Source organism: Hippocampus comes, unplaced genomic scaffold (genome assembly GCF_001891065.2).
Source record: "Hippocampus comes isolate QL1 unplaced genomic scaffold, H_comes_QL1_v1.1 scaffold124, whole genome shotgun sequence".
Taxonomy (NCBI): Eukaryota; Metazoa; Chordata; class Actinopteri; order Syngnathiformes; family Syngnathidae; genus Hippocampus; species Hippocampus comes.
Window position 1 is genome coordinate 102628 of NW_017805075.1, and position 12885 is coordinate 115512.

Genomic DNA, 12885 nt, shown 5'->3' on the forward strand with positions numbered 1-12885 from the left:
TAAGTACAAACAAGTACCGCATTCCACTTATTGAGAACTTAGTTTCTTCGTTCTGAGATTGAAACAGGAATGGCAGAATGAGGAAGACAAATGCAATTGCATAAGTGAAAGGGAAGAACGTTTACTTATGATCCTTCATATTCCGGTACTGTACCTTATCTTGAGATTCAGGTCTTTTGTTTGCTTGCTTTTGCCCAAGTCTGAGGTAGGACCACAGAAACTTCTGTGTGTTTCTATGTGACATCTGAAATAAGTTTACTCCTAACTCATCATCATGTGACATCGCTTTCACCGTCGATGAGTGTGTATCATTTCCAAGAAGTTTTTTTTCCACGTTGCAGCTGTCACAGTTGCAAAGATTCCTCTGTTTCTTTCTACCTCTGGCAGTTTTCCGCTGGCCTTATGAAACAGACTATGAATTAATCAATTGCTTTTCACGGCGGTGTCCTGTAAAGTCTTTTGAAATGCTGGCTATTTATTTGGATTTACAAAAAGTGTAGTGCCACATACATGTTGTGATTTTGTGATTTTTGTTTTCCTGGTTTGGTTTTTTTGGAGAGAAGAATTTGTTATATTGAATAAACACCACAGCAAATGTGTTTGTGCTTCACAATCATCAACTCACTGGCATCTCCAGCTCGCAGAACTTTGTTTAGTCACGTTAAAAAAAGAAAACGTACATGCTAAGAAGTTAATGGGATATGAGCTCCTTAACACTAATTCGTTCTTTCTCTTGGATGGATGCCTGACTCCTTCATCTGTCACGTCATAAACAACAAGCATGTGATTTTTTTTTTTTAATGATCAATGATCTAACTTAAAAAATACAGTATAACTTAAAAATAATGGAGTCGATAAGATTTAGTATGATAACAATCATGATTATTATTGCTGTAAATACTATGAACTTATCCAATTTCATGTACTCCAAAAATTGTTCGACAAAATAATGTATCTTTGTTCATCTATCGGGCGGAACGGTGATCGACTGCGAGCCAGCCACATTATGATCAGTTAGAAAATTATTTAAAATGTTTTGAGATATGAGATTTTTCCTGGGAGGTATTGTGGACAACTGGTTACCACATCAGCCTCACAGTGCAGAGGTGCAGGGTTTGATTCTGGCTCCGGCTGTTTTATTTTATGAAATAAGTACTAGACAAAGATAAATAATGAGGTTACACAGCAATGCATTATATGTGTGTGTGTGTGTGTGTGTGTGTGTGTGTGTGTGTGTGTGTGTGTATATATACATATAAAAGTCTTCAGCTCAACTCAGAACAGAATAAGATTTGAAAAATGCTCCCAACGATGCCGTGACTAAAAGATCGGTGATTGGCTCATTGTGCTGTCAATCAAAAGACATTCCGCCTCAGACAGATCATCCAATCATCATACAGAAAAGCTCAGCGTCCGGGGCCGCCCATATACGCCCACTGTCCTTAGACTCTCAGAGACGCTGAGCGTTCGATGGGCGGGACAAAAGCTGCGGGAATGAATGAGAAGAGATTCGCGTTGTAACTGCTGTAGTAATATAAAGCTGATTCGGAACAAAAGTTGACTGTGTTGTTGAGCATATTTAGTCAGTGACGTGCACACAATCGTATGTACTGTACACACATATGTTTGATCACTTATCATTTGAAATTTTAGGGGAAATATATATATATATATATATATATATAGAGAGAGAGAGAGAGAGAGAGAGAGAGAGAGAGAGAGAGAGAGAGAGAGAGAGAGAGAGAGCGATCACATGCTGTAATTTCGTCGTATTAAAAAAAGAAAATGTTTTACTATTGTGCTCTGCGACGGACTGGCCACCAGTTCAAAGTGTAGACCCCCTTCAGCCCGAGGCTCCAGCACTCCCCCGCCATGAATGGATTATATTTACGAGTCATCATTCCTTCAACTACCACGACCAGAACGGCTCTATTCATGTTGATGTAAATCTTTTGAAACGCAGGGGACGACAACGCCGGGTTTCCATAGCAACCAGCGGTGGCATTGGATTTTGAGGTCACCGTGGCCAATAAAAAAAACTATACAGTAGAGGAGGCGTTAAATCTGTTTCGAAATACTGTACTGTATTGACGAGTCGGCGTCTGAGGATGAGTTGTCTCATGGCTTCGCTGAAAATAAGCAGTCTCCCACCCCCTTGGCGAAGAGGTGTCGGTTCACATTCACCACAATATAAATTTTGTTTTCGTTGTAAATCGTGGCACTCGCGGAAAATGAAAATGAAAAATGATTCATGCGGAGTTTCCCGCATGAATCGGCAAAATTGGCAAGTATGACGAGCGTTTTTGTTTTAAATGTCTTTTGGCGTTCCCTTAGGCAGACGGGGCCCGAGGCGACTCATGGTTCGCCATGAGACAGACAGAGTAACCCTAACTCAAATAAAAACTATAGGAGCATTGAAGACATGTATTTAAGTCAACTGACTAAGTACAAATACCGGTACAGTACTTGATTAATGGACTGAATGAGGTTGGAGAGGAAAACAGAATAAACAGGAACGGCAGTGACATCTCCAGTCCAGGTGATGGCGACAATGCACTTTTAGGACCTCATAAAGCGGACCGAATAAGACCTTAATGGTATTGTGAGAGGAATCAATAGTTCACGTATTTCTGTTTAAATTAGTGTTGCCACAATCCAACGAAGTTCGTCGCGTTCATCTTGTCAGCGGTCACTTGTGCCACCTCGTCCCAACTTCTCACGTCGACTACCAGACTGTACGTATTGCACGTTTAACCATTCCAAAATGGGGGAGATTTTTTAAATTTGTTGGCAAGAACAAAATATACAATGTATGAAGAATATTCCAACCTATACATTATAAACTTCTTAAAACACGCCAGGGAGTTTTCAAAATGTATCCAAATCATATAGAGGTACAAAATACGATACGGAGACCAAATTAATTATATTTTAGAATTTCTAATAATTATATATCTTCAGAGATTTTCGGGTTGTACAAACAAATTTGAAAAATGATGTATACGAAAAAATCAACAGAATTTGGTTTTCTATGCGTGCATTTTGATGTATAGATGTAGACTTTTACTGAAATGATTATTCAGTAAAATTGTGCATGGGCACTCTTATCATATTCAACAATGCCAAATAAGATGTTTTTTTTTTGTTTTTTTTTTTAAGTAGGGAGAAGTAGGGGGGAAATATGTATCTGTAATAAATTCTGTCAAATTATGCCACAGCTGTTTTGTGTTTAAACAAATGGCCTGTTTCGCTTGATTCACTACAACTGCTATTAGTATCTATAACTTTCTTAAATTTCAACAGATAAGTTGGTTGGGTGAAATCTATGTATTATCTTGCTGCCAGACAATGTAGACTATCAAGTATCAAGTCAAGTACAACTTTATTGTGAAATGTGCTGTATGTCATACAGCACAAATGAAATTTCTTCCCTCTCACAACATACAACAAGAGGAGCAACTGCGGGTGCCCGCGCCGCCATCAAAAGAAAAGTTAACATAAAATGACAAAATAATACAAGACAACACATTAGACACAGACAATCGTGCAATCTTAACTACTTTCCTGCATACACTTTGTTGTCTGGAGCAGTTGTAGATGAAAGAGGAGTGACTCAAAGTGTCCTTTTCATCTGAAGCAGTTATAGATGAAAGAGGAGCGACTCAAAGTGCCCTTTTCACCAGTGGATCGTGTTTATACTGGAATATCAAGAGAACTCGCTTGTGATTTTGGGTTTGTTTTTTGTTTACGTTTTGGTATGGCAAAGCAGAGTTGTGTTTAAAATAAAATCCAATTTAGAAAATTCCATTGTTTATGTGGAGTTACCTCCAATTAGTTTAGGGTTATTTGCAGAAAAGCTCTTGTTGCCATATCAATAATGATCAAAATCGTCAATGTATCAAATTGTATTGTTAAAAAAAAAGTGATACATCACTCGCTTTCCAATCCTTGAACTTCATATCAATAAGTTACGTCATGGTCTAAGAAACACATCTTTGCACGCCGGGTAAATATCTTACAAATGTTGCCAAGGGATCTTGGCAACATAAACAAATCTGATTTCCGACTATTTTATAATTCAAAGGCCATCTGGGAACATGACCACCATCAGGTTTGGGAGCAGCACTGGACCATCTCTGCTGGCCCGCACATCAAAGAGAACTTTGGATGTAGAACCCGGTAAATAAAACAGCACAACTTCGACTGCATCATTCACAGTGAACATAACGTGATCATTTGTTGTCTCATATTAAAGTTGAAAAGGCAAACTTTGATCCAGATCAACTTCAGCAGTGTCCATTCGATAAAAGTCACCAGATCCGGGCTTGTCGCCTTTCCTATCACCTTTTGAAATGCAAGAAGGTGAGTTGTTTTTTTTCCTCGAGTCACATGTTGATATTGATGTATCCTTTCACTGAGGAATGAACATCGAACAACATGTATCCGATGTATTTACCGTTTTTTGCTGTCCAAACATTCTGTTGTACTGTTCATTTTCTTGTGAGCGCTGCTGAGACATCAGTGACTTGCCCTTTGAAGTCATGATTTTTAAAGCCGAAATATTTATGATCGGGTTTAAGAAGGGCTCTTCACCGCTCCTCGGGTGCGGTGGTTCGACTCGAGTGACGTTCAATGCACGCGCAAGAAAAGCAATGTATGTAAGAAGCCTTCGTTTATGATTCGGAAGCTCGGGATCAGACAATAGAACAGGAAACCAAGTCAAAAAAAGAGCATGCAGGGTGTCTGTGAACAAATAGTAAATTGATGGCTCTTTTTCACGAACACTATAGTAGGCCACAGTAATTCCTGAAGTTGTCTCTCACATAGCTCACGTCCCCATTTCTTATTGTATGTGACTCCTTAACAGCATCCTCACATCACACTGACTGGATCTAGATTCGTAGCCTACCTGCAACCATAGTTTTTGTTGTGAAGCCTGTTGGGGGAAGAGCGGCCTCCTCTCCCCCACGTGTTTGTTGAATTTCGGACGAGGAGAATGTTGGTAATCTAAATAAAGGCTGGAGTCGATGAACAGTTCCTTCGAAGCTTTTAATAACAGAATATTCCGGGCACCCACGTATTACAGACAATGGCTGCGCGTCACGAGTGCGAAGCAGGAAGAGATTCACATTATTTTTATACCATCAGAAGGGCGGTACCGAGACACAAAGTGCGATATCATAACTTTAGTTTCTCCTAAACCGATTCTCAGCTTGGCGCATTCCAAAGTTTGTTCGTCTTCAGTAGGGAGTATTCCAATTCTAGGTGATGATTGTTACAAGGACGCCAAGCTACACTGCAGGCATAGGAAAGTTATACAGCATGACTGAATATGAGCAGAATACAGACTTCAAGCCTCATGTGATGTAACATGGTATTTTTTGATTGGCCATCACATCTGTGATGTTGCGACACTCTTCCCCTGCCATTCAAATTACATGGCAGCAAAAATAGTCACCAACTCGTTGCACAACCCAGCACACTGCCCCCATTCGGCCACGCCACTCTTTGCAGTGTCGCCACAGTTACCTTGAAAAAGTAACTTTGTTACTTGCTTTAAAATGTATATTAGACTATAATCAAGGATCAAGTACAACTTTGTTGTCAAATGTGCTGTTGAAATTTTCTCCCTCTTAAACAGACAACAAGAGGAGCCGCTGCGGGTGCCCGCGCCGCCATCAAAAGGACACTTAACACCAAATGACAAAATAATACAACACATTAAAACAGACAGTCGTGCCATCTTAACCACTTTTCCTCCATTCACTTTGTTGTTTGAAGCAGTAAAAGATGAAAGAGGAGCAAATCAAAGTGTCCTTTTCATCAGTGGATCAAAGACGTCATGGTGGAATGTGCACACGTCTGCTACAAGCTAAGCTGGAAAGCAACAAGAAGCTGTAGCATCCATTAACAAAAATGAGAGATTGGCTCTCTTCTCCTGTCCCATGTAAATACGCTTCAATTCCAAGCCGCGACTCCCAGTTCCACATACGCATCGTATAAGTTACTGTTGTTGCATTCAGCAGATGCCAACAACTCTACTTAAAGAAAAAAAGACACCTGCTTTTGCCACCGAATTGGAAGTGTGTTTTTAACAGTAGGAATGTTGTGTTACTGTTTTTAGTAAAATTGACAACCATTTGACTTATTTTAATTTAAAAATGAGTCTCTCAGAAATTTGCTACTTGGTTTTTGACTTAAAAAAATTGTCTTTCTAGGCTTCACTCCACAAAAATGCATTTTTTAAAAACCATTCCTAGTTTTTTGTTTTTGCTTTTTTCTTTTTTTACTCGACTAATGCTGTAGTGGCAAAACTCAACATTTGTAATGTCCATTGTTTATAAATATAACGATTACATTTGGGGACCTCCTGCCGTCACATAATCTGGTGTTGACTTTGAATGCATACTTCTCCGCAATCCGTTTTGGCAGTGTTATTGAAGCTAGTAGTTTTATAACAGTACTTGCATCTTGAAAATGCATCTCTCTCTCTCTCCCCTTCCCCTTGCTATTTACGGACATGTGAGTTGTCGGTGTGCTGAAAACGATGATGCAACTCCCTCAGACAGTAATGTGAATTTGAAAGCATTGAAGTATGTTCAATACCATTTTCCCTTTCTTGGGTGTTCTATAATTCAGTGTTTCCCAACCAGGGGTACGTGAGCACATTGCAGGGGGTACGTGGGACATTCTATTCATTTCCTAGACCTGTGGCACTGTCGTGCCAAAATCCCAAACAACCATGTGTCAACTTAAGTGTGTCATTAAATCTCAGATGACAGGTGAAAAGAAAGTAAAACTGCTATCGTGGGTCTGAATGTTATTCATGTTGAGGGTTTTGTTCCAGATATTTAAAGTTTAGGTGCCTGTCTACTGTCCTCGCAAAGACATCAGCCTGAATGCACAGTTGATTGTAGGTTAACCGCGACTCATCTCTTACTGATGCAGAACCATCCGAAACTGGCCAAGGAGCTCAAAACCTGCCCCTTTAACGCCTGCCACCTGCTCCCAAGGCATGAGCTGGCCCGCCACACTGAAACCTGCCCCAACAGGGTTTCCGTGGGCGTAAAGGATGGTAAGATGACAACTTTGTGTGGTTTGGCGTGTGGCTTTTGACTTGATGTCCGTTTTGCTCGCAGTTGGAGCTGAACGGAAATGGGACGTTCCGGTCAGATCCCAGTTCACCGCAGCCGTGACCGAAGACTGGGAAAAGGGTAAGATTGAAAACGGTTCCAATCACTTTTCAATGACACGCATGTAAACTGCAGTTGTACTGTAACTTGCTTATGCAGCACCCCAACTTGTGAGTTTTTCCGAGTTAGGGATGCCTCTCATAATCTCTTTTAGACTTAGTTTTGAGATGCAAGCTGTCATTTGGCAGATTTTTTCACTTTGATTTGGGAGTAAAAATTGTCGACACAGGTGCTATGTGGTGGCAGTAAAACTCGACTCATTTAACAGCAAGCAACTTTTGGCCGATAGTGACCAATTTTTCATAAAGAAGCTTCAAGACGTTTATTGCCACTCCCAGTTGAAGTTCACTGTCTAACTAAGCATAAAACATAGTTACACTCTATGTTGAAAATAACCACAGACGCAAATGAACTTGTTTACCTAAAATCTTCACTTGAGGGAAGTTTCCCAAAATGTTGTGGAAACATGTCCATCCTCTTTCTGACCCCCGCTAGTTTGCCTTCTAAAAGCTTAAATTTGTGTGAAACAAGAAATGTGTCACTATTTCTCCCTTGGAGTGAGATATTCAGCGGTGAGAAAATGTTAGAGCTTGGCAAATATAACTCTTGATGAGATTTGTGTTGGCATAATAATTTGTAAGACTTGTTTTTTTTCTTGCTAAGACTGATTTTCTCAGGGCGCAAGACTTCTTCCCATCTCGTCCGCGTATATGAACAGGCAAACACAAATTCAGCTATTTTAAGGATTCAAAAGTGCTTTATATTCATGTTTAAAAAACATGAATATAAAGCACTGAGCAGGGAACTAAAATGGGAAAAAAAAAACTTTTTTTTTTTTTTAAACTCTTGACATGCTCTGTCTGCAATGACCACATGTCCCTGAGTCAATCATAACCTTTATCCTATACGTATAAAAGACTGATATTAGTGCCCTACTGGTGAGCTGAGATGAGTTGGTGTCTAAATGAACTATGAAATATGTCCATCTGTCGGTTCTATACTGCATCCAGGTGGAGCACAATGGCCGTTCAGGTCATGCCGTGTGGCAAAAACGTTTGTTGAATTCTGTTTTATGTATGGTTTTCTAAAGTACATCCATCCATCCATCCATTTTTTGATCTGCTTACGCTCACAAGGGTCGCGGGGCGTGTTGCAGCCTATCCCAGCTGTCTTTGGGCAGTAGGCGGGGGGACACCCTGAACTGGTTGCCAGCCAATCGCCGGTCACACATAGACGAACAACCATCCCCCCTCACACTCACACCGAGGGACAATTTAGCGTATTCCATTAACCTGCCATGCATGTTTTTGGAATGTGGAAGGAAAGCGGAGTACCCGGAGAAAACCCACGCAGGCACGGGGACAACTTGCAAACTCCACACAGGGAGGCCAGAGCCGGAATCGAGCATTGCACCTCTGCACTCTGAGCTGGACGTGTTAACCAGTCAACCACCCTTTATATAGTACACTATTATGGATATTTTTTATGGTGATGGTTGGGAATAGAATTAAGCATCAGAAAAGATGATGCAACTCCATTCTCAAGTCACTGCCTTTGCCTTTCTGTACATGCTGTGCGATTCCACTCAGACTTTTGACTTGATTCTGTTTGTTATGCAGAGCTGGACGAAGCAGCCCCTCCGTTTATTTGGGGCCAAACAACAGTGGCCTGTGTGCTTCAGGGGTAAGTCATTCACATCGCCGGTTGTGTGAAAGTCGTGTTTTTCATTTGCCATTGTCGTTTGCCTCACTCCAATAGAACAGAAGCTCAGGCCTTCAACGCTGTTGGAGCCAAGTTCCGTGGACCCACATCCCTCCCGTGGTAGTTAGAAATGTTTTATAGGTTGGTTGCTTTTGAGACCAGTTTGTGGACTTTTCACTTTGTTTCTATTTTGGGTTTCCATTGTTGCAAGTCTTTTTAAGCAGTTGCTTTTAAAATGTTGTTTGTTCTCTGACATTTGTAGTGTTTTTTTTTCCTACATTAAACATCTTGTATGGCATCCGCGATTGTGAAATCATTAATCCTCACTGACTGTAAAATGAATATATTTGCATAAGCTTATTGCTGCTACATCAGAAAAAAACAAGTTAGGTATTACATAACGTGATAAGTTTGACTGCCAGATTCGGCAAAACAGAATGAAGCAATTCCTTATGATTTAGTAATACATTTGTTTGTGGGCGCATGCGCGCGTTTGGCGCTTAATTGAAAGAAATCCGTTGTCATTGAATGACCACTAGATGGCAACCCTTGCCTGCTAATAGGTGATTCAAGGGTTGGTCTTGATTGCTAGGAGAATTAATCTTTTATTTAGTACGTTTTCACTCAGTCACAATCTTGCAGTGATTTAATGCCGTTTAACAATCTTGTCTTCAATTAATTAAATGTAAATGGGTTGCAAAATCAACAGGTAAACACATGGGAAAAAATAGACCCTCAATATTACACAAAAGGACAATGAACGGGATGTTAATTAAAGCACATACTGCTTCTACTGTACACTTGAATGACAAACACGTGGATGCAATTTTAGATCATTTCAACATAATCCAAAGAAGTTTGTGGTGGACTATTTGTCCCTAAAGATATCCACTTTTTCCAAGATGGGTCAACCCTCCTTGTCACTGTCGGATCGTATGACAACTGGGCACGGCCCTTCATGCCTCACTTGCTGCCCAGGTCTTCTCACTTTCGCCTGCTTCACAAAAAACACCATCAGATGGTTTTTCCCCACAGATGCATCAGTCAAAAAAAATACCAGTTGGACTTTTACCTCCATCGTTGGCTGAGTCTAAATCAATGCACGCACTAAAAAGAAAAGACAAATGAATACAATAAGGCAAAATATGCTTTACAACTTTCAATACCATACATAAGGCTCGATGAATGTTTAGACTTTAAAAAAAAAAGTATGAGTTTACCGAGCCGGACAATACAACTTCACTAATTTACATTAACGTATTGTACTATTCATAAAAGTGTTTGGCTATTATTGTCAAATTCCAAGATAAACCACAAATGCACTGTGGTGGTGCTTTAAAATTATATAATTTCATGATTACATTTGTACCTTAAAGCACACGTTTCAAGTCTCTCCCGATTGAAATCAATTAAAGAGGTCAATCTGTTCACTTAAAAAAAAATAATAAAGGAAAACAGCACTCGATGATGATGTAGTTTAGCTATCATCCATTTGATAAACCACTGATTGCTGGAGTTGTGTGCACCTTGGCCACCTGGGGGCAGTATAACACGGAAATACAGTGAACCCCGTTATTTACGGATGGGGACCGGGTGGGCCAGCGAATTGCGAAAATATAGTGTATCTTTATAATTGACGCCCACGATAAATGCATTGGTGGAAAAACAGGTAAACAACAATACTTGTTGGGCTAACTGTTAGCCCAACAAATATTGTCCTTGAAAATCAGGGTGACCCCCAATCACCTACCCCACCAGTCTGTGACAGTGAATGGTAGAACAGAGTACAGTATGTGAGGGTCCACCGTCGATGGAGACAGCCACCATGAAGCCCTGTAAGCTGCAGTAATATTCATGTTTTGCAAAGAATAATGAATATGTCCGTGAGTGGTGGTCTTGTGTTTGTTCAAATGTGTTGCTTAAATGCCAACAGCACCTGAAACAGTGAGGCGATTTGTTAATTTGGCCATAGAGTTTGGCATTGTTTTTTTAACTTTAAGATGCACTTTCCCAAGGCAAAGGAAGCTATGTGGTTGTTTGAAATACTTGATGTGTAATTCTCTCTGGTTAGTTTGATGGTGAACTTCAATTGGGAGTGGCATTAAAAAGCTTCAAGCCTTTGTGGGGAGGGAGGGTTGTTCTTCATATGAATCTGCCAAACCGTTGTTTGCTGCGAATTGGGTTCACTGCCACAAACAAGCTCTCAAATTTTTGTTCGCGTGGCAAAGCAAAAATCAGGACAGCTCTGTATAACCTTCACAGAATTTGACTTTCTCCAAACTTTGGAATGCAAATGTCCAACTGTGAACGTTTCGGTGCATTTTACACAACTTGCTGTCTAATGAAGAGCTGAATGGCAAACTTCAAAACAGATGTTTGATCCACGAATCAACAAATCAATTTCCCAGGATGTACCCGCCCATCCCCTTTTGTGTTGAAGGCTGCTGAAGCCTCTCTCACCTCAGTGGCCACTCCCCTCCAAGAACATCCTTGATCAATTGTTAGGTGTTGTCGTCTTGGTCTCAGGATGCCAAAAGGTGATCAGAGTGATGAAGGGGAGATTTTTAAATATATATTCTAATTGAACTGTGAATTTCACTGGTCCATTCATGGACTGGACCCATTTTGAATGTTGCCATTCACAGCACATTGTGAGAACTGCAAGTTGTGTAAAAAGTACTGAAACAGAAACAGTTGGGCCCATGCATTAAAAAAAACAAAAACAAAAAAAACCCTCCAGTTTAGAATTAATGGAAATGTGCTGAAATTCCAACCCCAAAAGCTGATAGTCTCAAACTTACTGTGAGTAGTCTATGTGCTTGGCACTCCTCACCATCTGCTTGCATTGATATCCTTGAATGACAGCTGACAGATGGAAAAGTTCAGAGGTGAATTTTTGCAAAGGGGAACACAGAGGCTGAAACTGACACCTGCCCTTTGCTTGTTTTGACTGTCCTCTCTCACCAATGGATGACTGGCGTTTTCACGGGCGTGTCCTTTGGCTTCATAACTCGCTTAAAACTTTCACGCATAGGCTGCATGCAAGGAAGCCCATGCAAGCACTGTGAGAACGTACAGTTCAAGCTCCTCACAGTAGGCCCTGGATGAGATTCAACAACACAATTAATGCTAATGCATAAACTCCATTGGCACGGTCTAAAGTTCCGCATCAAGTTGGCGGTGCTATAGACCCTAAAAGGAGAAGTCAAGTCAGAAATCTTCTTTACACTACGTTTTATGTGGCCTCGCTAGTTTACCCCTTGTGCTGCAGTCGATGTAAATAATTTTAAATGACGCAACTACAAAGTTTACAAAAATTGTAAAAGTATTACCCTAAGTTATTCCTGAATATTTTTTTTTTACTTTCAACCACTCAAAATGTTCAGTGGCATCAGCGCTACACATACACATATAGTTCTTATTTTTTCTTAATCAGGTCCACGCACGTTTGTTTTGCCAGCCACGGCATTGCGAGACACCGAAAACGGATACTAAAATAGTTTATGAATGGAAAGTTTACTTTTAAAAAGTTGCCAGATTGTTCCACTGACAAGACCAAAGTTACCTGTATGTTTTGCAGTCGTAAACTGAGCTATCATCATAGCACATCGAGTCTGAAATACCACTCAGTGGCGGACCCTGAGGGCCAGCAAGGCCTTCTCTGCTGGCCTAAACATTCTCAGAAAAGTAAACTTACTTTTATGTATTTTATGTTATTTTATAATTTATGTTTTTTTATTTCATAAATATGTAAACAAAATTATTATATATATTAATAATAATAATATATTAATAATATATGGAAATAATAATATATTATTTCCACTTAGTTGAGTGGCTGTTATTTTAAATAACATTGAAAGCCACTGATAAATAACTTATTTATTATGGTAGAGTTTTTAACCAATCATATTTCAGCTAGCTTGCGTTGCCAGGTAAATTAAACTTGCTCGGGGCCTTCAGATTAAACAGAGCAGGCCCCTGTGCACTG

At 40.1% G+C, this 12885-nt stretch overlaps 2 protein-coding genes across 4 annotated transcripts in view; one reads left to right on the top strand and one right to left on the bottom strand.

Moving 5' to 3' along the window:
* The first annotated feature begins 2570 nt into the window (after window positions 1-2570).
* Window positions 2571-9207, top strand: gtsf1 (gametocyte specific factor 1). Of its 2 annotated transcripts, XM_019865204.1 has the most exons (8): window positions 2572-2735; window positions 4085-4179; window positions 4256-4362; window positions 6949-7075; window positions 7140-7214; window positions 8813-8876; window positions 8952-9024; window positions 9067-9197. In XM_019865204.1, exons 2-7 carry the CDS (start codon window positions 4098-4100, stop codon window positions 9016-9018), a joined length of 522 nt encoding a protein of 173 aa, XP_019720763.1. In that variant the 5' UTR covers window positions 2572-2735; window positions 4085-4097; the 3' UTR covers window positions 9019-9024; window positions 9067-9197. The 2 variants fall into 2 exon arrangements, with proteins under 2 accessions (XP_019720761.1, XP_019720763.1); XM_019865202.1 differs by having other exon boundaries at window positions 2571-2735; window positions 8952-9207.
* A 210-nt stretch (window positions 9208-9417) lies between these two features.
* Window positions 9418-12885, bottom strand: part of LOC109513013 (protein phosphatase 1 regulatory subunit 3A-like) — an 8266-nt gene continuing 4798 nt past the window's right edge. The window contains exons 3-4 of one of the 2 annotated variants that reach the window (XM_019865200.1): window positions 9967-10001; window positions 9418-9891 (exon numbers count right to left, since the gene is read on the bottom strand). In XM_019865200.1, the coding sequence (XP_019720759.1) occupies window positions 9851-9891; window positions 9967-10001 (76 nt within the window). In that variant the 3' untranslated portion in view covers window positions 9418-9850. The remainder of the gene's footprint in view (window positions 9892-9966; window positions 10002-12885) is intronic. The other variant, XM_019865201.1, reaches the window with a different exon arrangement.

Coding starts and splice junctions, on each gene's coding strand:
- gtsf1 (XM_019865202.1), top strand. CDS start 4,098: ATGACCACCATCAGGTTTGGGAGCAGCACTGGACCATCTCTGCTGGCC. Junction 4,180..4,255: donor AACTTTGGATGTAGAACCCG/GTAAATAAAACA, acceptor CTCATATTAAAG/TTGAAAAGGCAAACTTTGAT. Junction 8,877..8,951: donor GTGGCCTGTGTGCTTCAGGG/GTAAGTCATTCA, acceptor TCACTCCAATAG/AACAGAAGCTCAGGCCTTCA.